The sequence below is a fragment of the Sparus aurata genome, chromosome 10 (genome assembly GCF_900880675.1).
Source record: "Sparus aurata chromosome 10, fSpaAur1.1, whole genome shotgun sequence".
In the NCBI taxonomy this organism is placed as follows: Eukaryota; Metazoa; Chordata; class Actinopteri; order Spariformes; family Sparidae; genus Sparus; species Sparus aurata.
In genome coordinates, this window is record NC_044196.1 from 23,290,158 (window position 1) to 23,315,994 (window position 25,837).

Consider the following 25,837-nt stretch of genomic DNA (forward strand, 5'->3'; position numbering starts at 1 on the left):
TAACAAGCAGATAGTTCATTTACATATCCTCTAATCAGCCCTGTGACTCACTGCGACCAGAAAACACTCTAATGACTCCTATGGGACTCTGTAATGGATTTGGGCATTGGTGGATCATACGAGGCAGTCGTGAACCACCTTAATCCACAGCCTCATTTACATGGCTAAATTGCTAATTTGGCTCCACTAATTAGCTCTGGCACTGTTCCAGGGAAACTGTCTCTCAGAGGCCTGTGTTTATAATGTACAAAGGGCCTTACAGTGTGTGTGCTAGGATGCATGACACCTCAGCAAGAGTGTGCTTGCTAACAGTACATGAGATTTTGGAGAGAAAATGAGTACATGACTATAGAATTAAACTGTGATAGGAAGAAACCGGGACTTTGATTTTGGTCTACACCCTCTTATGGGGGAAAATATCTCCCAATTAGGATGCTAAATGCTCCATTGTGTTAACTAGCTATTCACTTATCATTATCTATCTGCTGGTGCTGGGTAGAATGTGTACAGTAGGTGTAAAGCTTTGTAACATTTTAACTGAAAACAGCTGTGTTGATGACAAGACTTGGGCCGTAAAAACTAAAAATTGAGATAAAAATAGCCGCAGAACTGGTGATAATCCTCTGTCCTTTCACTTTTAAACTTAGGTCCCAATCAAAATCTATTGATTGATTCACTGTCACATTATTAGTTAAAAGCATATTCCAGGGCTTGGCCTCCCCCAGTTGGGGAGGGATGTGTTTGGGAAGAAAAGAGACATCGCTTAGCAAATCAAATAAACCAAACCAAGTGCTGACTACAACGGAGCAGGTCTTCTCTTGCTGTTACCATGGTTATCTCTGTGGACAGTGCTGTGTCATTGCTAGTAACAATCACTGGCTGACTATTCAGCGCTTGACCTAAGAATAATATCTGAAAAATCCTGCGGTACTGGTCCATTCTTTTCTCAGTCACAACTGGCTTACTGGTTTGTATGATTTGATTGCATTTATCACTCTTTTAATGACAATATGGAAGCAGATTGTAATGTAACCTTACCTGTCTCTTTTAGTGGCCCCTTTTGCCGCTTTTCCACGAAAATGAGTGGGTCTTAACAAGGGTCAATCAGCTAAAAATCACCTATTAATCCCATTCCCACTTCCCACAGGCCAGGCAGTCTGTCTGTGATTTTTTTTCTGAAGTGTTAAGTTGTATGTCACTGAAGTAATATTTCATGTCACGATCACACAAACAGTTGTAACAGAAGAGAAAACGGCAATAGACCCATTGTGAAAGAGGTGTCTGTAAAACGGTGGATACATTCTTTTGAGCATCACAACCCCTGCGAAATGACTCATTTCACTGTCAGAATTGGAGCCACTGGGTCCAATAACATTTGGAGAATCTAGAAGAGCCACACGATTAAATTAATGTATCCCCATTCAAGTAAGCCAGGCACTAAACAGTAAGCTAGCCCGCTTGTTCGGTGATCCAAATATTTTCATGCCCGGGAAGTCGAGCTTTTTAGGTTTCAGAACACCACTGAGCAGCTTTCATAGGAATGAACAGGGCTCTTTTCCCAACACTGTCTCCAGTAATAAAACGTCCTTAATAGACCACATCCCAAATTCCTCCTTAATTTTTAAAATTTTTTTTGGCCTTTTGGCTTTATTGATAGCACAGCTGAAGACTTGCACAGGAAACAGGATGAGAGAGAGGGGGAGTGACACGCAGCAAAGGGACCCAGGCCGGGAGTCAAACCTGGGTCTACTGCAGCGAGGACAAAGCCTCTGTACATGGGATGCCTTCTTAACCAACTGAGCTAAACGGCGCCCCAATTCCTCCCTTATTAATGCGCCACCTCCGGATGTTGATAATGCGTCATCACTTCACCTGATGGTTTGCACATTCACCCAGATCTTATGTTTAGATCAAAGCCGAGCCAAGCTGAGATGATAAAAACTGAGGTGTCTACTGCAGAGTCAATTGACCCGGGTGTAAATGCCAAGTTTACACATTCTTATTGCACAAAAGTTCAAACTTAGCAGGGTTAAAGTGGGATTTTTGACCAGTGAAAAACAAGTTGATGATGTGTTGAGGCTGTTTAAAGCTGCTGTACTCTGGGTTTCTTGTAAAGGACTTGGGCCGGCACTTCTGTGACAGTCCAAAGGATGTGACTTTATGCACGCTCTTGAGCGCCATGTCTCAGCGCCTCTCTCCACTGTGCCAACAGAGAGCAACAGCAACTAATGATAGGTTAGAAATGGTGTCACTAACAAACTAACAACCAGCTCCCAGCACAACACAGAAGTTACACAGAGCCTCGTTAAATCAAGAGGGCACAACAAATCTGTTTTAGGAAGGGAGTAGGAGAGTGTTGTGGTGTGTTTGGCTTAGGGACCTAACAGCTAACAGGGCTAATGGCTTAGGGCTGAGCTAAAAACACAGCAGGGTATAGAGTTTCTGCTCAGAGGAATATTAAGGGGAATATGAACTGCAGGTAATGTGACAACATTACATTAAATAAATGTTCTGAAGTACTTAAACCGATTATAGTTTGGAGTTACAGACACTTGACAGTTTACATGTCCACAGTTTTTTTTTAACTGTGTATTGTTTTTGTTGTTAAAGCGCTTTGTGACCCTGGTCTGTGAAAGGCGCTGTACAAATAAAGCTTACTTACTTACTTACTTACTTACTTACTTCTCTTTCAAGATGAAAGTAAACAGATACAATCAGTGACCAGGTGACCAGACCTCAGCACAAAGACCGAGACAACTGAAAATCAAACAATGTAACTTTTTTATTTTGTTATAAATGTATTTCCTTGAATAGAGCAAGATAACACAATAATGTATTTCCTCAACATTGTAGTGGTGACTTCACCATGTAACATACATAGCAATTAAAGTAAAGAGACAACATTCTGATCTGTGATTGATATCGACACGATACCATTTCAAGAAATCTGTAATACCTCAAAAAGCCTGAAGGAAGCACCCCTAATAATAATGACTTATAATTACCTAATACAGTATCACTTGTCCCAGTAAAGAGTTCTATCATCTACTATGAATAAGCGTTATTTTGGTGACAAAAGTTGGTGTTTTGACGGGTCTCTTGGTTTGAACGCATGTACACAGCATGGCGAGGATGACTTACAAAGATAGTTAGGTTATTAATATTGGTTCAAACTTTTATTTTGGTCAGCAAAAGGCAGAAGTCCGATGAGACAAAAGTATGTTTGAATGTTTGAATGATGATGCTAAAATTTAATTGGACATTTGGTAATTTGGACTTCTACAGTATTGCATTAGTGATATTTTTGAATGTATGAAAATCGACGAGTCAGTATCACCAGGATCTCTTACCTTTTCTCACACTTCATGTAGTTGCCATGTTCATCTTTACCACAGTTCCCAAAAGCATTCCCTGCTGCGTTGACATCTTCAAAGCAGGCATCATGGGCTGGTCGGGCTCCTAGAAACACAACGTATCCCATCAGCCCTCTAGGCTCCGGCTGTTTACACGTGGCTAACAATATTTGCATTGTCCTCCAAGGAAAACAAATGTTAACATGCTGACTCACAAATCTCTTGGCATCAGATAGATGCAGCTAATGGTGCTCCCACCCACCTGCTTATCTATTGCAGACATGATCATGAAGATCACAGCGCCCACCATACACACAGTATGGTGAGTAAGAGATACAAGGAGATGCGGAAAACAAGAGATTCTGAGCAAGACATTTTAGGGATGAGGTTGTTTGGTGTCAAAGCAAGGGTCAGCTGGGATTATTGTTAATTATATAATATTATCATTATTAATTATGTACCAGTTTATTAGCTACACTTACCCTAAACTAATGCAACTTCTTACCAAAACCCTGTTACATGCAAGCTGCCAGGAAAAGTGGCAGGCTTTGAAACCAGTTTTCACAGAGGCCAAACTTTGTGACGCACTGCGGCCCAGAAAAACGCTTCCCCAAAAGCTTACATTATGAAAAGATTATTCTTTGGAGCATTACAACCCCTTGCAATATGACTCGTTTCACCATCATAATTTGATCCATTCAGGCCAATCAAATTCGGAAATTCTAGAAGAACCACACAATTCGATTATTTTATCCCCATTATTTCCAAGTTAGCCTTGCCATAAACTGGGAGATAGCCGGCTCGATCAGTGGAAGTCCTCTGACATCATAGTCAGGGTGGGAAGCTGAAATATCATAACACTGTGTACCAGGTTGCAAGTCCAATAAACGCAGAAAATATGTCAAATTGTTATCACTTCACCACTTCCGGATTGTACAGCAACTGAAAAGACAATTTACAGTGATGGACATCAGGCTATATTTCAAGGTAAAACATTTGTTATGCTATCAAATCCTGTTAGATTTAACAGCTAACATTAGCATTCAACCACTTCTTACCATAGCTAACATTACTGTTTGAGAGTGTTACACGATATGATAGGAAAGGCATAAACTACTTCCTAAATATCAATGCACACACATTTACTGAGGTTGTGGCAGAATGCTAGCTAATGAGTTATGAAATATTTCGCTTTACCTCAAGAGATGGCCCAATGTCCTTCCAGACTTTCATTTACTATCATCTTTTCAGTTGCTGTTCATTTGGCAAGTGGTCATTTGATAAGTGTTTGTCAGTTTCTTCTGTGTGCCAAAAAAGTGCCAGAAATTGCAGTTGTATAAAAAGCATCCTGCCCCCTCCCAACTGTGCTGCTGAACTGAAATGAGTACACAGTGGAGATTCACAACAGTTTCAACCAATTTGGTACAGTTGCAGATAGACTTCTAATAAGCATTAAAAAGGAGGATATCACGCTAATGCATAGGATTACAAGAAAGGTGAGTTTATTCAACCATACAATAATAAAGTCTTGTTTGTTAGTTCTGGCTCTCCCATGTTGATTTAAGATAGGGGCTTGGTCTTATCAGCCCAAAATAACTGCCTTGGAGCTAAAAACCCATTCTTGCTCAAGCCTTTAAGGACTTAGATATGGTCTATTAACCCTAACCTCATTAAGGTAGGGCACAATTATATCCATAAGGAGATATTAAAAGGACTAGCCTGAGTAACAGGCTGGACATCTTTAACTAACACAGAAGCACAATTTGCAGCCTTCAAAGCAATCATACGGATGAATCAACAACTCTCTAAGCAGTTAAAAAAAAAATCTGAAAATTACAACCTTCTGGATGTTCGATGAAAATGTCCAAATGCAAATAATAACACAAATATTTGAGAATATTATAGAGATTGTATTATTCATATCACTGATAATTAATATTATAATTTTCTTCTAATCTAGTGTCCTTTTTTCCCCTCTAACTTCATTGTCATAATGTAATCTTTTTTCCTCAATATCACAACTTTTCTAGCATGATGTAAGGGTTAAAGGTAGAGGTTCTACTCTCAAACTCTCAGCTTTCTCCTGACACAGTACTGTCAAAGAAAAGCATTGTTTGTAGTTATGTAAAACAAAAAAAAAGGAAAGAAAAAGAAGAAAGAAGAAGCTGAACAATAAAATAAAATGATTCACGTTAAAAGTCAGTGTGTCTCTTTTATCTGCTGAGCTCTACTGTGCTGCTGTACAAACACTGTCATGCTTGTGAAAGCAGCTTTCACATCTGAGAGGAAAAAGAACAAATATGTCTTGCTTTGATGAGTGTTTATTTTGACAGACTATTCACAGCTCATGTTGTTCATTGTATTAACCAACTCTGACATACACTATAGTAGAAGTACTGTCAGGTCTGTAAGCATTTTTAACCACCAGTAATGATTCTGTCTTCGTAACACAGCTCTGTCGGTAAATCCCTAATTTTATACTGTTTTAATAAAGGTTCAACACCAGTCAATACATCCCTGAAATACTGAGTGAATGGTTTAAGTATATGGTCATCTCATTACCGTAGCCCCAAAGCTGCAGGCATTGCTGTTCGTGGGTGAGGCACATGCCGTTGTAGCAGTAGGCCAGGCTGTACTGACAGGAGGAGCCGTCCAGCAGGTAGACGTTGGCAGGACAGTAAGGAGAGGCCCCTGTGCAGTACTCTGGCAGGTCGCATGCTCCTGCTGGCCCCCGGCACATGGTACCTGCCTGCTTCAACTGGCAGAGACAGGGAATAAGCAGTGAGCAGGGGGGGAGGCAGGGAGGTATAATTCAAGTGAAAACCGCAGCAGTGGTAGTAAAACTGAAGAAAGTTGCAAGTTTTGAAAATATGCTTAAATAAAGAAATGTGAGCTAATATAACACCATTATGGTGATATGAGAATATATATATATATCTATCTATATCTATCTATATATATATATATATCTATATATATATATATATATATATATATATAGATTTTGTATATGGTGATTTGTCATAAGTGTCGTCTTTTCCTTTTTTAAAAGATTGCATGACAGTAGTGACGTTGTGACATTCAGGTATTAAGTCCATAAAACTTTGATTTTTAATTTTGTCATTCGGCTGTAGCTCAGTGGGTTGAGCTGGTGGACCAGTGATCAGAAGGTCGCTGGTTCGAATCCCCGGCTCCCCTGGGGTGGGACTGAGCTACATGCTGAAGTATCCTTGAGCAAGATACTGAACCCCAGAATTGCTCCTGATGTGCAGTTGGCACCCTGTAGGGCAGCCACTGCCATCAGTAAGGGTCCTGCAATGAGCTGGCGACTCGTTCAGGGTGTACCCTGGCCTTCGCCCATAAGTCAAACTGGATTTGGCCCCAGTAAGCACCGCAACCCCCCACGGGGGGATAAAAAGCGGCAACATCCCGCAACCCTGAAGGAAAAGCGGAAAAGAAAACGAACGAACGAACTGATAGCAAAAAAGCATTTTATGAGAGAAAAAAGTTTTCATACCGATAGTAAAATAATAATATTTGAGATTAAAAGAGAGAAAGTATTTTCTCATAGAACATAACAAAAATATAAATCTGAAATTTTAAAAATGATTTCTGAGAAAAAACAATCTCTCTCAAAATACTTTTTTTTGGACTCTCAAATATATATTTTTTTGCTATCAGTGTGAAAACATTTTCTCTTAAAAAAATGTGTTTCTCTCAAAACGTTTTTCTTCTCTCTCTTAAAACCTAAGTCTTTGCTCTCGATGCAATTTCCTACTCTGGTGTCAGGATTTTGGTCTCGCTGTGAAAATAATGTCATGGGCGGGGCCACGTTCCTATTGGCCAGTCGGGTGAGAATCGTCTTGGGAGTCGAACTGAATCATTACAGCATAGTCAATTCACTGGCATAGATTCGCTGCCTTAGTGGAGCGGGGAGACTCCAATGTTTGGGTAAGATGATGATACACACAACTCGATGGGTAGCTAGCTGAGCAAGTTGGTAATCAAAATCATTCCCATCATAGGAATGACTGTCTAGCCCTAACAGGTTAGAGAGTAACAGATCAGATGTTTAACAGGTTAGTAATGTGGAGTTCAGCTCAGCTAACACCACTGAAGATTAAACATTAAATAGGCTATCCTAAATGTAAGCTAGTTTGCCATTACTGATGTGTTTGTCAGATTGTCATGGACAAAGAATAGCACTCATATTCATGAATGTGTATTATATTATTAGCATGCTAATCGCTAGTAAAGCTAATCGCTAATTAGCCATCATGGTAGGTAAACTTGCAAACTCACCTGGTTTATACTATTTTTGAGATGAAAACAGAGATGAGAAGTGTAGGTGTGATGTGAAGACGATGATCCCTCTTGTGAAGCTGACACACACTGAGCGTATAGCATGTCAACACAGCTACATGATGACTGACACTTATCTAATGACACTGAGATACTACTGCAAACAAGGTGAGCTTCCTCCTAGTCCACTCAGCCTGCACGTGTGTGTGTGCGTTTCTTACTTTGCAGCCCTCGCAGCACACTCCATGGGCACACTGTGCCTCCTCCTTCAAGGTGCAATTATTGGCATTACAGCAGTCATTGGTGCACTCCTGTAAATGGTCAAACAAATGCACACTTGTTATCACAACTAAGTCACCGCTTGAAGCCTTCCTTTATCAAGGCTTTAAAATGTAACTAATGTAAGTTATTTAATAATGCTTTATACATAAAATGTATAAACCTTTTATAAGAACAGTGTTTGGACTTTAGATGTAAGATGTAAGTATATACACATACATATATGTGTGTGTATATATATATATGTGTATATATATATATATATATATATATATATATGTTTATATACATATATGTGTATATATATATACACATATATGTATGTGTATATACTTTCATCTTACAAGATTGACAAATATGTCTAAATTAAAAAATTTCAACAGATGATGCACTGAAGAAGAAGCTCTTGTGTCACACTACACACAAAAAAACAACATCTCCCATTGCCATGGTGCCCTCCGCCAAGTGACGGTAAACCTCAAAACAAATAGAGGAATTGACTCAAGCCAGAGAAAAAAGGCAATTATATGAGCGGGAAGGAATGGGAGCGGATTAATGGTGAACACAACAACAACAACAAGCACTGACTTGTTTGTAGTGAGATTTTCAACAACAACACCAAGCCACTCTTATTTGAATTCTAAAACTGAAACGTCCCTCTGTGACTTTCCTGACAACCATCTTCTGTTCATCTAGTCTTACTAGATTTTTAAACTAAAACCTTTCCCTGTCTAGATTCACTATAAAATATGTGTGGTTGTGGAAGATTTAGTTTTGAATGGATTCTGCCTCCCTTCTTACCAAACAAGTAAAAGAGGATTGCATTTAGTTTACATTTTTTCTCCAATGTGGGAAATCACAAGGTAAGAGTATAAAACAGCATTTGGCACTGTAGCTTGTCTCATTTGCTATGCTAAAACAGGTGGCTTGTCAGTAGTCTGAGTTTGACTGTCTGAGTGGGAGTCATAGAAAACAGCCCGTCAGCTGTGCTGCTGCTGTCAGCTACCAGTTTGTTTCCTCTGTTTTCAATTTGCTCGAATGCTTGAACCAAAGAAGGTTTATTCAACCTCTGGGTTTATTGAGCGCAAACACTTCATCCCCGTTTGAGGAAACTTTCGGCAATCTTTCAGCTGTGTTGCACAAATGCAACACAGAGCGCATTAATGATAAGGCTGCAATGACGCCACACAATGCAAGGTAAAACCTGAAGCCAAAGACTCAAAACAGCTGATTTTTTCACCAGCAACATCTAAAATCTTTAACCCAAGGTCTACGTTCTAGCATTTAGAGAGCTTTCAACCACATTGCAGAGTTTGCAAACTCTGGAAAAAGGTTCAAAGTGGACCTACCGTCCAACTGCTATTTTCAAAATTACTTCCATTCCCAACAGAACAACAACATGGTATTCCTTTCAAGTTAAGGTTGCTAAATTATTCTAGAAGCATTTTCATATCCCAGTTTTTTGTCGAATATCTCTTAACATCTCAAAGGCAATCAATAAATCAAAAACTCTGAAAATAAAAAAAGAGAGAAAAATTGGAAGGTGACTGTGACAGGCCCATCATAAACCTTGTGCCTATTCTTTTGCTCAGTGTAGATGTATTGCTAAAGCTATTAGAGAGCTAGTTGCACAAGAATGAGTGCAGCCAAACTGGCTTGATGGTGGTGAGTACTAACAATAGCCATCCACAAATTTAACATTTATTATGATAACGTTAGGTGTTTTCTTTCATGTAACTGAGACATGAGGATAGAATTGTTAACGATGTCCTGGGTTCACAGCTCACAGCCCCTGGGCCAAAGAACAAAGAGCTGCTGTGACGGCAAACAGACTTTGTGTAGTGGTTAACTCGGTTAACACAAAGCACACACGCACAGCAGAGAACAGCCACAGCACTAAAACGGGAAAAGGGAAACAGCTATTTTGGCTCTGCCCACGGTACAAAATCCACCGACCGACACCTCTAATGCTGATTGTTGGCAATATAATAAATGTGTTGAGTCTTGTTTGTTAGATCCTTATAAAAACAAAAAGCTAATATCTTTTGACAAGCAACACTGAAGCGCAATGACTGTGCGACATTGAACGATTCCTTAACAAATAGTAATAAAAGTTATCTTATGGAAAATTTTGATATGTGAAGTCCTAAAAAACTAGTAACTAAAATCCCAATATATTAACCCCTGAAATGTAATGGACAACAAGTATTAAGTGGCATGAAATGGAAACACACAAATTCCTCAGTACAGTGTGAAAATTAGTAGACAAAAACTTGAAATTGACTTGATATACTGTAGGTAAACATCACAGCAAACACGAGGTCTATTTTTGCTGTTAAAGTTCCGTTTCACTGTTTGGTGTCACATAAAAAATCGAAAGTCCCTGCAGATTGTTAAGAAGTCTTGGAAAAATCCCTTCTAAAAATCTAAAACACCACAGTATGGTAAGAAATAGGCAGATGCGTGCCAAAAAATGTATGGTAGAATCAGTAGATTCATCATCTGTTATGAAGCGACGGGGTTGACGGGTTTGGGGTTCAATGAACAAATGTGCTCACGTCAGGTTCTCCACAGTCACACTCTTCTCCGTCCTCCACAAAGCCGTTGCCACACTTCTTGCCCCCCACCAGGTCCTTCATGTTGGGCATGTTGTAGAGACACATGCCCCCTCCCTTCTGGAAATAGCTGTCCAGGTCTCGTTTGCTGCATCTGCTGAAAACACGTGGGAATGGATGCCTGAAAAGGGACATTTTCATTACATTTTAGAGGAGCAGAGTTTGCAAAAAATAGATTCCATTAATTATTCTCTCCCTGCCTTGTTTTGCTGAGATGTAAACAGCCGTTTCTTGTGTTTCTGTGTGGTGCTTTGTGGGATTGTGGGACAGCATATGCAGGCTTTCACAACAGGGAAATGTTTTCTTTTATTATGTTTTTGGTCATGCTCTTGAAGTTGGTGAAAAAGACAACAAAACAACCTCAATGAAAACTGGTGATAAAAAATCCATTATAGTCATAATAAAGTAGTACAAAAGTTTGTATTTTACATCTGAGAACTTCTTAAGGCAGCCACATTAATATGTAATAGTTGTTTTTGCCTTCAGCTGATAAAAGTGTTTTTCATATCCCAAGCTGTTGGCGACAACAGCTGAGTGTGAGCAGGTTGTGCTGAAGCCTGATGTGTGCCTGAGGCTCACCCGGTGGCAGCAGCCATCACACAGCCTCCCTGCTCAGCGGTGGCCTCCACACAGCAGCCGTCGTGGTCGTGGCTCATACCGAAGTTGTGGCCGATCTCGTGGGCCATGGTGGCCGCAGCGCCGATGGACAGCTCTGAATGGTCCTGTTGGCAAATTGTAGGGAAGATTCATTTATATGACTCCAATAACCCAAACAACATGCAGGCTGATAGACGTGACTGTATACATTTAGATAGGATTCTAAGTAAAGAAGAAGCCTGCTTTCATTTGTTCCAGGCCATATATAAACTGTTGACTTAAAGACCATGACGACAGGCCACAAGACTTTAAGATGCCTGTTATTTCAGTTTAATTATGCTTTAGTGGGGCATTAAGTATCCTAAAACAAACTGCAATTATTAATGTAATTACCACTTAATTGGCCTTGAGGAACACTTTTGTTATGGTATGACATCATACTGTTTTTCAACTTTCTTGATTAGAGGTAGGAAAAAATTATCAATACAGCAGTACATCATTACGCTTCCTCTTTTCTGAAAACATGAAGGCCCTCTGAACAGATTCCACTGACATTTCAAACCACTACTTCATACAACTGTGTTCCTTCAGTGCAACGTAATATAGAAATTGTCATTTGATGGCTGTTTGAGACTGGAGTGATGACAGGAATGGACATGGACAGTTGCAGTCAGTGTGTGTGAAGAGGCACTAAGCTAAGACTCTAAGGTAAAATGCTTATCATATTGACTTTACTGTGTTGGCATGCTAACACAATACAAAGTACAGCTAGGGCTGATGGGAATTTTTGTTGTTGTTATTTTTGTCTATCTGATCATGACCCAAGCAATTGAACACACATTCTGATGATGGTGCTAAATGAAAAGATAAGGGAATCCCCAAAGTCATTGAGGATAGATCCACTGGAAATCATACATTTCAATCAAATCAACCCATTTATTATTTGCCAAATATATTTAGTTCTCAACCAAAAAGGTGGAGCAAAGTTTTTACCTACTCTACCAAAAAGCTTTCAGTGGTACACACTGCAGCAAAAGAAAATGAGAGAGTCCATAAAAGTAAGGTACATAATCAGTGAATGATGCGTAGCCTCACTCCTGCGGAAGTAAGAAACAGCTATGATGTCCTTGTTCCAAAGGTAAAAAAGTCACAGTCAAAGAAGTAGAACTGCATGAAGACACACTGGTGACAGTATTCAGATGAATTCAGCTCCTCTTTGATCTGCTGAAAGCTGTCACTCACTCTCAGCTCTGCTTTTGAATTATGCATACTGTATAAAAAAGGGATGTGTTAACTGTCTGGAAATGCTATATGGCGCTCTGAGGGCCAAACCACAGGGGTAGTGTGTGCTGGTTCTGTGGTGGTGAGCTCTGTCGAGCGACGGGACATTTGGATTCTACAGGTTACCTCTGCCCACAGGAGAGCTAACAGCCTATTAGACGCTAATCAAGCTTTGAAAAGCTATCGATCTCTCTAGCTGCGTCTATTCAGTCCACTGCTGCACACAGCCATACGAAGCCATACCGTTATACAAGCTGAACAAGATTGAATAGTGGGTATATTAGAGTTGCAGGCAACCGGGCAAGATTTGACTGTCAAAGAGAGCAGCAAAGAGGAGTGACATATCCTTCAAACATTCTAGATTTGCTTCATATAACTCCTTCATGCTTTTCCTTACTGTGCTACCATAAAAATGAGTTTTTGCTCCCTTGAGTCAGTTCATTTGTCCAGATAAAAAGATAAGACCTTTAAACTCTGGTGGATCAAAACTAAACTGTATGAGATGCCTGTAAATAAGTTTGACAATAAAAACAAATAACAACATCAATAAAAGAAAGTCAGGACATCTTATTTTAGGACGACTGAATATTTTCTTCTCATCCAAAACAGAGCCCTTCTCAGGCACCACCTGCATTAGATTGCATTAGATACAGACTTGATATAACTCATAGGTAACGAATGGTACCTGGTATTGATTTGTCTTGTTTTTTATCTATTTGTCAGCAAGACAAACAAATAATACAACAAACAAACAAGTCTGAAAGGCGCACTGCACAGCTGTCACACAATATTCAGGCCCATATTAAAACAACATAGCATACTTTGAATCGGATAGCATTTATGTAGGTTGGTAAATGGGCAATTAAGTGTAACAGTTATTCACTGACTTGCAAAAAATGTCATTACTTCATCATTGTATTGTATTTGACATTTGTGTGACGTTATTTCATAGTTATGATATGAATTGTTCGGTAATAGCTTAAAAATGTGTAGTGTGAGTTCATAGTGGCCTTGACCTTTGACCACAATGTTTGTATCAGTTCATCCTTGAGTTGAGGAATGGAAAGGCAGAAGGACAGATGGATGGACAACCGGAGAACATATTGCCTCCAGGTACAGCTGCCACTGGTGAGGAGGCATTGAAATTGCATGTCCTCTCTGAAACATTTTTTCTTGACCTTAATAAAAAAAAACTTCATGAGGTCAGTGAAAGATGTGAAGGAGAATTTGGATTAGGATTAAGGAAAAGTTAACCATTGTGGTGAGGGAATCGGACTGCACTTACACTAGGCTTTCTTAATTAAGTGATGACAAGAGATGTGGCTCTGCCATTTCAAAACTACAATGTTCTGAAGATGGAGTGCTAAAAGTGCATTGTTGATACTTTTTCCTGTGCGTTCTTACCATGTCGACTCATGCAGGCTAGATAAAATGGACAACCTGGTCAAAAATACAATTCATTGTCAAGGTTGGAATTAAAATTTAAAAAAAGAATAGGATGGCGTATGGATGCAGGAAGCAGGTTTGCTGAGGGGGCTACAGCAACCCCCTAAAACCAGGCATTATAAAAACCATTAATGGATTAGAGCTGTAATGCAGACTGAACTGAAGTGTAAACACACTGAAGTCTCTGTTAACTTGAAAGAGTGTCTATTTCTTGAGTGACAGACTGCTGTGCATTGGGTAATATGCTGCATATAATCTGATTTTAAGACCCAAACTATTTTAAGAAGCACCATACAACTCAGTCAACATCCTGAAATGTTCACATAATTGTTCTTTGAAGATGTTCTGGCAGATACAAACTGTGGATGGATAATCTCACATGTTGACTGATGTGGATGGCAAAATGGTCGTCATTTAAATGTTGCTACCGCAAAGGATTGTGGGACAGCATTTTCTTCTGTCCAATGCTAAAGGAAAAGCACAAAGAAAATCATTGACGCAACTTTCCTTTGCATTTAAAATCAAAATAGCTCTTATCATGGCTGCCATTTACACATTACTAACATGATCATACAACCTCTGTGTTTGGTGAAATATGTTCAGTGAAATGCGGAGCAAGTACACTGTATATTAGTATCCTGCGACAGGCTTGCTGGGATGATGTCTGAGTTTCATATCAGAGGAGGGCCATGCTAGCGTTCAGGGAAAATGGCAACATGCTTTCTGCATCTATTCACGATGGTGGTTCACAGTGACTCTTTTGTCCTGGAAGTTCTAATACATCCCCTGTTAATGCTTATGAAGCAGGGAGCAATCATTTTGTTTCGGGGATTAGCTTTTCCCTGTAGAATCTTCGTTGCTGTCGGATTTATTAAAAGCTCAAACAGAAGAGCCTTTTTTTGCCCAATATAACTGTATAACTGTTTGCTATAAATGGTCAAATGTGTCTCTGACTGAACAGAAGCATCAGCAGACTTGCATTATAAGCATGTAGGTGTACAGCACAGACATTATAATCTGACAGTATCACTGCTAATCTGCTGATTATGCTCATATCAACATGGTTTGCTGCTGCAGCTCCCTCCACTCCCTCTCCTCTCCACAATGTTCCTGTGGGCGTTTATTAACGGGGGATTTGCTCACTCAGCAGAGTCTTTTCAGACAAATACAACCGGATAACTTTTTGATATACACGGGTAATTCCTTCATGCGAGCCTTTAATAATATCTGTTTATCGTTGGATTTTGGACAATTGTCAGACAAAACATAACATCACCCTGGCCTTTAGGTATTGTGATGGGCTTTTTTTTCAGATATTTTATGGACCAAACAAGTAACTGGCTAATCAAAAAAAATAAATTTGATTAATAGTTATTATAAAAAATAAGTTGAAGCCCTAGAGCTCCTATATGCTATGGCCTCTAGAGTAGTGTAGCCTCAATTAGCTGCTTCCACGCTTGCAGACTGCTGTTATCCATTTTATTGCAATTGAAATAATAGTAATAATAATAATACTAGACAATTCCCCGCCGGGAAATCGCGAGAGTGGGCTGTGCGCTTTGCCCCGTGAAGAAAAGCAAACATGGCATCAGCAAAGTTTCCTCACCATCAAGCGGGAAAGGCCTTAAGGAACACACACACCAAGTTTTTTGGTCCAAGTTTCAGAAATGTGGAAATGGCAGCAAGTTAAAAAAAGGGTGCTGTTTTGAGATTCTTCCTCCCGATTTACATTGGAGTAAATGGAGCATTTGAGAGCTACTCTTGTTGGTTAGCGGTCGATAATTCAAAAACAGTAAATCCTACCGATAAAGTAGACACACTGGGAGAAAGAAGACAAGTGTGGCTACAACTCTGGAAAATATCACTGTTTTTGAGCCTAATTTGTGGCCAGGATCGTCACGGAAAGAGAACATTTCTGAGCAAATTTTTGAGTCTCTCTCACTCGGTCAGTTGGCCCTCTCCACTCTGCTGCATGAACATTCCGCCATACACAATCATCGAAAACCCTGAAATTTTCCAAAATCACTCACTGTCATTCAAGGATCACAGTTCAAAAACTACACATCATAGGAAAAAAGTTCAAATACAACTTAAATACTCAGGACTTGTGCCTACATTTTAAAGCTGAAATGGTGTTTCCACGTGAACGTATGCCAGAGTAGGAGATGTTTGAAAAACGTCGCAGATTTGCGAGTTTTTTGAACTCGCCCCATTCATTCCTTATGGGAAATTTATCGCAGTTTTTCGCGACTTATGTCGCGAAAGATTAATATTTCGTAAAGCTGAATATTGGCAACCCGAGTCCGATCGAGCCGCACATTGAATGAGCGAAAAAATAATCATTAATGTAGTTTAAATGTTGGGAAATATACTGTGTGTGCGTTTGCATGTATGTGAGTGCAAGCTTAAGCATGGCTGTGTGTGTGTGTGTGTGTGTACATGTCTCTCTGTCTGTCTGTCTGTCTCATGTGTGTCTCCTGTCTGTCTGTCTGTCCGATGTGTGTCTCCTGTCTGTCTGTCTGTCTGATGTATGTCTCTCTGTCTGTCTGTCTGTCTGATGTATGTCTCCTGTCTGTATGTCTGTCACTCTCTCTCTTTGCCCAGCTGATTTCGGTTGCTAGGTGACAGTTGGCAGGGGCCGTAGCAACGGACTGTGATGGAGTCAGTTGGCCCTCTCCACTCTGCTGCACGAACATTCCCCCTTACACAATCATTGAAAACCCAGAATTTCTCCAAAATCACTCACCATCGTTCAAGGATCACAGTTCAAAAACTACACATCATAGGAAAAAAGTTCAAATACAACAAAACTACTCAAGACCTGTGCCTACATAAAGCTGGAATGGTGTTTCTAGCTGAATGTATGCCAGAGCAGGAGATGTTTGAAAAACATCGCAGACTTGCGAGTTTTTTGACCTCATCCCATTCATTCCTTATGGGAAGTGTCTCGCAGCTGTTCGCGTCTTACGACGCGAAAGATTAATATTCTAGAGAACTGAATTAGAGCATACAGAGTCCGATCAAGCCGCACATTGAATGAGTGAAAAAATGATCGTTTAATGTCGTTTAAATGCTGGGAAATATACTGTGTGTGTGCGTCTGTGTGCATATGAGAGCACGCTTAAGCAGCTGTGTGTGTGTGTCTACATGTCGCTCTGTCTGTCTGTCCGTCTGTCTGTCTGATGTGTGTCTCCTGTCTGTCTGTCTGTCTGTCTGTCTGTCTGATGTGTGTCTAGTGTCTGTCTGTCTGTCACTCTCTCTCTTGGCCCAGCTGTTTTTGGTTGCTAGGTGACCGTTGGCAAGGGCCGTAGCAACGGCCTGTGAGGGAGCTGATTTGAGAGCAATTTCTGCCTCACATCTAGGACGTCAAACTAGTGCTATTTGGTCAAGATCATACGTGATATCGACAATTTTTTTTCACGATCGAGCCAGAAAGGCCTAAAAGAACACACTCATTAATTTTTGTGGTCCTAGCTTCAGAAATGTGGAAATGGCAGCGAGTTAAAAAAGAGTGCAGTTTTGGAAATCCTTCTCCCGATTTACATTGGAGTAAATGGAGCATTTCAGAGCTACTCTTGTCGGTTAGCGGTCGATAATTCAAAAACCGTAAATCCTACCGATAAAGTGGACACATTGGGAGAAAGAAGGCAAGTGTGGCTACAACTCTGGAAAGTATCACTGTTTTTGAGCCTAATTTGTGGCCAGGATCGTCACGGAAAGAGAAAATCTCTGAGCGAATTTTTGAATCTCGCTCACTCTGTCAGTTGGTCCTCTCCACTGTGCTGCACGAACATTCCGCCATACACACTCATTGAAAACCCTGAATTTCTCCAAAATCACTCACCGTCATTCAAGGATCACAGTTCAAAAACTACCCATCATAGGAAAAAAGTTCAAATACAACTTAAATACGCAGTACTTGTGCCTACATTTTAAAGCTGAAATGGTGTTTCTACGTGAACGTATGCCAGAGCAGGAGATGTTTGAAAAACGTTGCAGATTTGCGACTTTTTTGACCTCGCCCCATTCATTCCTTATGGGAAATTTTATCGCAGTTTTCGCGACTTATGTCGTGAAAAATTAATATTTCGTGAAGCTGAATAATAGCAACCCGAGTCCGATCGAGCCGCACATTGAATGAGTGAAAAAACAATCATTAAATGTAGTTTAAATGTTGGGAAATATACTGTGTGTGTGCGTTTGCATGTATGTGAGTGCAATCTTAAGCATGGCTGTGTGTGTGTGTGTGTGTGTGTACATGTCTCTCTGTCTGTCTGTCTGTCTCATATGTTTCTCCTGTCTGTCTGTCTGTCCGATGTGTGTCTCCTGTCTGTCTGTCTGTCTGTCTGATGTATGTCTCCTGTCTGTATGTCTGTCTGATGTGTGTCTCCTGTGTGTCTGTCTGTCTGTCTGTCTGTCTGTCTGATGTGCGTCTCCTGTGTGTCTGTCTGTCTGTCTGTCTGTCTGATGTGTGTCTAGTGTCTGTCTGTCTGTCACTCTCTCTCTTGGCCCAGCTGTTTTTGGTTGCTAGGTGACCGTTGGCAAGGGCCTTAGCAACGGACTGTGAGGGAGCTGATTTGAGAGCAATTTCTGCCTCACATCTAGGACGTAAAACTAGTGCTATTTGGTCAAAATCATACATGATATCGACAATTTTTTTTCACGATCGAGCCAGAAAGGCCTTAAAGAACACACTCATTAAGTTTTGTGGTCCTAGCTTCAGAAATGTGGAAATGGCAGCGAGTTAAAAAAGAGTGCAGTTTTGGAAATCCTTCTCCCGATTTACATTGGGGTAAATGGAGCATTTCAGAGCTACTCTTGTCGGTTAGCGGTCGATAATTCAAAAACCGTAAATCCTACCGATAAAGTGGACACATTGGGAGAAAGAAGACAAGTGTGGCTACAACTCTGGAAAGTATCACTGTTTTTGAGCCTAATTTGTGGCCAGGATCGTCACGGAAAGAGAAAATCTCTGAGCGAATTTTTGAATCTCGCTCACTCTGTCAGTTGGTCCTCTCCACTGTGCTGCACGAACATTCCGCCATACACACTCATTGAAAACCCTGAATTTCTCCAAAATCACTCACCGTCATTCAAGGATCACAGTTCAAAAACTACACATCATAGGAAAAAAGTTCAAATACAACTTAAATACTCAGGACTTGTGCCTACATTTTAAAGCTGAAATGGTGTTTCTACGTGAACGTATGCCAGAGCAGGAGATGTTTGAAAAACGTTGCAGATTTGCGACTTTTTTGACCTCGCCCCATTCATTCCTTATGGGAAATTTTATCGCAGTTTTCGCGACTTATGTCGTGAAAAATTAATATTTCGTGAAGCTGAATAATAGCAACCCGAGTCCGATCGAGCCGCACATTGAATGAGTGAAAAAACAATCATTAAATGTAGTTTAAATGTTGGGAAATATACTGTGTGTGTGCGTTTGCATGTATGTGAGTGCAATCTTAAGCATGGCTGTGTGTGTGTGTGTGTGTGTGTACATGTCTCTCTGTCTGTCTGTCTGTCTCATATGTTTCTCCTGTCTGTCTGTCTGTCCGATGTGTGTCTCCTGTCTGTCTGTCTGTCTGTCTGATGTATGTCTCCTGTCTGTATGTCTGTCTGATGTGTGTCTCCTGTGTGTCTGTCTGTCTGTCTGTCTGTCTGTCTGATGTGCGTCTCCTGTGTGTCTGTCTGTCTGTCTGTCTGTCTGATGTGTGTCTAGTGTCTGTCTGTCTGTCACTCTCTCTCTTGGCCCAGCTGTTTTTGGTTGCTAGGTGACCGTTGGCAAGGGCCTTAGCAACGGACTGTGAGGGAGCTGATTTGAGAGCAATTTCTGCCTCACATCTAGGACGTAAAACTAGTGCTATTTGGTCAAAATCATACATGATATCGACAATTTTTTTTCACGATCGAGCCAGAAAGGCCTTAAAGAACACACTCATTAAGTTTTGTGGTCCTAGCTTCAGAAATGTGGAAATGGCAGCGAGTTAAAAAAGAGTGCAGTTTTGGAAATCCTTCTCCCGATTTACATTGGGGTAAATGGAGCATTTCAGAGCTACTCTTGTCGGTTAGCGGTCGATAATTCAAAAACCGTAAATCCTACCGATAAAGTGGACACATTGGGAGAAAGAAGACAAGTGTGGCTACAACTCTGGAAAGTATCACTGTTTTTGAGCCTAATTTGTGGCCAGGATCGTCACGGAAAGAGAAAATCTCTGAGCGAATTTTTGAATCTCGCTCACTCTGTCAGTTGGTCCTCTCCACTGTGCTGCACGAACATTCCGCCATACACACTCATTGAAAACCCTGAATTTCTCCAAAATCACTCACCGCCATTCAAGGGTCACAGTTCAAAAACTACATATCGTAGGAATAAAGTTCAAATACAACAAAAATACTCAGGACTTGTGCCTACATTTTAAAGCTGGAATGGTGTTTCCACGTGAACGTATGCCCGAGCAGGAGATGTTTGAAAAAAGTCGCAGATTTGCGACTTTTTTGACCTCGTCCCATTCATTCCTTATGGGACATTTTTCGCAGTTTTTCGCGACGTACGTCGCGAAAAATTCATATTTTCATGAGAAAAATAATAGCATACCGAGTCCGCCCGAGCCGCACGTTTTGATGTATTTTTTGTTGGTATTCGCTCAACGGTGCGGGGCGTGAAAAGTGCCAAAAAAAGGACGGAAGAAGAAAAATAAAAAGAGGCGCGAGCAATAACAATAGTGGGCTGTGCTCCGCACAGCCCACTATGGACACCTATAGCTCTGCTATAGAGGTGTCCATAGTGGGCTGGCGAGCACAGCCCACTAATTAACAATAATATTGCATTGACCTCCACTAAATTGGGGTGAAGGCAAAAACCTTATAGAATGAAAGTTTCATTAAGTATTAAAGTTGCATCCACTGATTTTCTATGGCTATTTGGGGGCGGCAGAGTGAGTTACAAACACAGCCCCTGATTTATCATCGCTTTGTAAAGTAATTTTAGCTTACAAATCAGCAAACAGTTGCATGTCTACACATCTAGCAGACACACAATAAGAGATGTTCTGGTCCCATTTTATCCCCATACAGATCCAGGTATCAGCTGATACCGAGTACCAATCTGATACCAGTGCATTAAAAACATAGATATGTATTATTATTAGGGATGTCACGATCAGGTTTTTTTGCCCCCGAGTCCAAGTCATTTGATTTTGAGTATCTGCCTATACCGAGTCCCTATCCGATACTTCTATAATACATTAAAAAAATACAGAAGAGCGAAGAAACAGATCCAGGATGTCCCTTATTTTTTATTTCATTGACCTTATTTTATCATTTAACACTTATCATAGGTGTGAATGGCAAAGGACAAAAAAGCAGGAAAATAAACGGCTCCACTAATTCTCTCTTTACATTTATTTTGTCCCGTTGTTGGCTTCAGCTAAGAAAGAAATAGTTCGCCACACTTCTAACCTCTTGAGCATTAGAGAACTTTTTTTACCATTATTTTCTGTGTCATTATATATCTTTTATGGAAACAGATTCTGTCTCAGAAGTCAGTGGGCCACATGACATGGAAGCTATTGAGAAAAAAAAACAAACAACAAAAATAGGTGTGTCTCATCCGTCCAGTTTACTAATACAATTTGCTGCTGGATTGGAATCACTGGGCCATATGACAAGGAAGATATCAAAAACATTGCAATTATTTTGTATCAATATATTTATGCTTAGTAATTTAATGACAGTCCCTAAATCAGTTTCCAGCAGTTCAGCGCGAGGCTCTGGGAGGTGAGCAAACCGTCCTCCTGCTGCTAACACTGGGCGAACCTCAGTAAAGTCGCGGCTGGACCCGAGTGAATATCCGATGAATATCCAACCTAAAACTAACTTCACCCCGGTTGGATGAGTCGCCTGTTGCAGCCTTTGAATAGGATGACAAGGATTTTAGTCACTCAACTTTAACGGTGACTTGTAGAAATTATACAAATAGCAGTAATGACAATAATAATCGATTTCAAGATAACATAGGGTGTAGTGCTTTCACTGTGTGCAACTTAAATACGCCATTCGCCCGTGATATTAAACCTACAAGAATCATGTCTTTTGTTTTTGTTTTTTGCAGGCGCTGAAAATCCAGCAGCAGAATGCTCTCCTCTTTGGAGGAGCTCTGCTTTGAATGAAGTTCCATCGTGACAAATGAATGGACTACTTGCGGAGTGACATGAAGACATGAATCAGAGGCGCAAAAAACGTTGACAGCGGTGGCCGGTCATTACGTTTATCAATACCCGCCCCTTGCCTTGCACACACACATTTTTCGATTTCCGATCACATGATTGGAACGGGACATCCCTAATTATTATTATTGTTGTATTATTTTACTGAGCCAGTATTGATGTTAAGTTAAGTTTGTGCTTGAAGTTACAGAAGTCGCTTGTGGTTTATGCATATTAGCCACTGGTATACAGAACACTGCTGGGAAGAAGCAGGGCCCCCTTTCCAATAAAGGTTAGGGTTACATTGGTCGACTCACTGATACCAGTATTTTCAGCCATATGCCAGACATTTCCAACACTGATATAAGTATGATAACAACCCTCCAAACAATTTATTTGTTGTGTTTCAGTCTGATATTCACGCTCCTTTTTGTCTCCACCAACTCCTTACATAAATGTCTGTCTCTTTAGCTGCTAAATGCTCCACTGTGTTCAACAGCTAACAGTGTCTCTCTTCTGTTTGGTGCTGAGCAGGAAGTGTATTGGGGGTTTATCAGAGCTTTTACACAGAAAACAGCTGCCTGCTGCTTAAAAACATCATAATGAAACCAATGAGAGTGAACCAAAGCAGTTAAGTGACTGTCTGTAAAACCAAAACAATGAGCTGGAAGAGGCTAGAACTGCGAGGTGGTGATTATTCCCGGTAGTTTCGACACCTTACACACAGTGAGTGGAGGACAAGAAGAGAAATGTATTCCCACGTACCACGTTGATGCCTCCAGAGTTTTCCAGGCTGCACATTCCCTCCAGTGGTGCCATCCCTATAGTCGTCCCCTTGAAAATCACACCACTATCAGAGCCACACACACACACACACACACACACACACACACACACACACACACACACACACACACACACACACACACACACACACACAAACAAAAAATCAGTTAACCTTAATCTCCTCCATGATCACTTACAGGCTCCACAATGGATGCACATTGATTGCAGATGCGGCAGCAGTGCAGAGTGGCAGACACGACAAGCCTGTAAGATGTGATCGAGGGCATGTGAGGAGCCTCAATCCACAATGTGATCTCCTAACGGTCGTCACTTCACATCCAAAAACAATATCAAGCCTTGTCTGATGAATCCAAACAAAATGGGCCCTTCGGTATCAGTACAACTAATTATGGAGCAAGAGGGGCCAACAATTACTGCTAATGGATGAATGTGTGGGTGTGCATCTGTGTTGTAGTGTGTGTACAACGGCAGTCAAGCTGTGACGCTGCTACTGCCGGAATGCTGAGGTGTTCAGCCCAATTACAGCCGACTCACGCCAGATCTTTTCCTTAATAAAATCTCTGTTTAGCTAATCATTTGTCAGTTTAAAGACTAACGAAATATGAAATGATCTGACCCAAAGCTGAGAGGGCGTCTGTCATTAGGGCTCATCAGGGCATGGGAGGTGTGTGTGGGAGGATGTGGAGTTAATCAGCTTTGTTTTATTCAGTGAGGTACAATGATGATTATGAACCGGTGAACAGTATTAGCATGGGGAGGGCAGAGAGTCTGCATGTTCTCACTGCAACCAAAAACTAAAGAGTCTCATGCTTCTGATTAGCTGAATTATTAGAATGACAGATCAATGTAACAAATGGGAAGATTAGCCTGTTAATACAAACACCTAACACTGTTGAAAGCCATACCCAAACAGTGAAGAAAGACAAAAAAGTAAAAACTAAAGATGTTTTGTCTCATCTGAGATTCCTGCTGCAGCTTCAGCCATTATTCGTTATGAATAAAGTCATGAGGGGACATAACAGACACGGGATCAACAGACCATCTGCGTCTTACTGAAATGTCCATGATTGCATAAAACAATAAATAAACAAGAATAGCACTCAGTATAGAACAGTCCCCTTCAAGCAAACCCAATCTTGTATTAAATAAAATATTGAAATCCACGATATCCAGATTTTTATATTTTGATCCACAACAAACTGTACTCAATCATAGATACCCTGATACACAAGATTTTCTTTCATCAAGATCTATTCTATTCTGTTCTATTCTATTTCATCTGAGCAGTCTCCTGGAGCCCAAACCCATCCTCCATCCAAGTTTGGGGAAAATCCAGTCAATAGTTTTTATGTAATCCTGCTGACAAATCAACCAAAAGATGTTCAATTGATGTATCGAGATGTAACAGAGTTAAAGTAATGATTCTTCTCTAAAACACTACTCCAGAATGAAGAAAAGAAGCAACACATTTTCAATAAATAATACAAATGTTCTTCTTTAAATGTATGTAAGAGTGGCTATGTTAGATTAATAACTGTAATATGCAGTTGTCAAACAAAGTAAACTTTGTTTCAACTCTGACAGTAAAAATGCATAACCTACACAGAACATTTGATATTTTCTATCAAGTTATGATTAATTGAACGATCCTGAGTTAATATCATTGTGTTTTATGCACAAGCCCCGAGGGTTGATTGCTTTATGTGTCTGAGGATTAAAACAAAAGGAGGATTAACTCACACTGAAATGGTCTAAAACAAAATGTAGTTTAGTCTTGTGTTTTCTGTTTGTGTATGTATGTATGTATGTATGTATGTATGTATGTATGTATGTATGTATGTATTTAATTATTTAATTATTATTTACTGTTTTGAAATCTAGGCTGCAGCTGTGTCTTTTATTTATTATCGAACGACGCTACATTTTCAAGTACCTTATACTATACGCATAAGTAGCCCACAGGAACATTGCCACATCATGTGAAAACATAAATCAATGCTCACATAGGCCTATTAATAATCTTGATAGGCTAATTTAGACATTCTTAGGCTGTATTATCTTCTTTATAAGACACAAATATGTTTTGCGTCTCCAGACAGAGAGACGGGGGCAAAAAATGTCTCTTGTTGGAAAAGGTTGCTGACTACTAACTTATAGATAGCCTACAACTAACAGATTTGGTTGCTCAGTCATATAAGTTATATTGAGAAAGCTATTTTGGGGAATCTGACCCAATGGCAGGCATGAAGAAGAACTGCATAGAAAAAGCTGGTCTTCTTGCTGTTGTCTGGTTTGCTTATGTAGGTTATAGAGAGGCATCAGTATTAAACTGACTGTTTCACATCCAGTTAAAAACACCTTGGAGTACAATTGAATACGTATAATAACACAGTAAATGCAACTTGTTACAACTAAACCCCCATGTTGGTGGAAAAAGTTTCTTACCAAACATGTCAAGAAAGTGAAAACAGACAAGTTTACAGAAGAACAGATGGATGCTGTGCTTAATGTCGCATGATCAATTAAGACACACAGATGTTAGTTTTTTCTGAAGATTTTATCATCTGCGTTCTGCTGTCATGTTTGGACCTTCTTGGAGTGACACTTGCGGTTTGAACATTTACCTTTTTCTGTCTTTGTTACATTGAACTTTAGCATACACCAGACTGACTTAAATAGTTACCCTGTTGAGGCAGGGTCCATGTTTCATTTGATCACCGAGTCTAACACTGTCTCCACTGGCCACATGGTTGAGTCTGAAGAAAAATGTACAATTCAGTTTACAGTCACAGATAAGAATGTAAAACGTAAGCAGTTAAGCGGCTGGTGAAAGCAGATGCAGCAACAGCTGCAGTCCTTTGTCAGTGTCAACGGTGGATCTGTTCAGCCACAGAGCTGCTGTGCACTCAGACTGCATTGCATTCTAGAGTAGATTTGATTTCTTGGTGAA

General features: G+C 40.2%; 1 protein-coding gene across 1 annotated transcript in view; it reads right to left on the reverse strand.

Moving 5' to 3' along the window:
• Window positions 1–25,837, reverse strand: part of adam19a (ADAM metallopeptidase domain 19a) — a 202,218-nt gene that overhangs the window by 27,931 nt on the left and 148,450 nt on the right. Inside the window, exons 10-15 of the mRNA XM_030431403.1 lie at window positions 22,846–22,930; window positions 11,129–11,271; window positions 10,493–10,670; window positions 7,877–7,966; window positions 5,916–6,111; window positions 3,351–3,459 (exon numbers count right to left, since the gene is read on the reverse strand). Coding sequence (XP_030287263.1) covers window positions 3,351–3,459; window positions 5,916–6,111; window positions 7,877–7,966; window positions 10,493–10,670; window positions 11,129–11,271; window positions 22,846–22,930 — 801 coding nt within the window. The remainder of the gene's footprint in view (window positions 1–3,350; window positions 3,460–5,915; window positions 6,112–7,876; window positions 7,967–10,492; window positions 10,671–11,128; window positions 11,272–22,845; window positions 22,931–25,837) is intronic.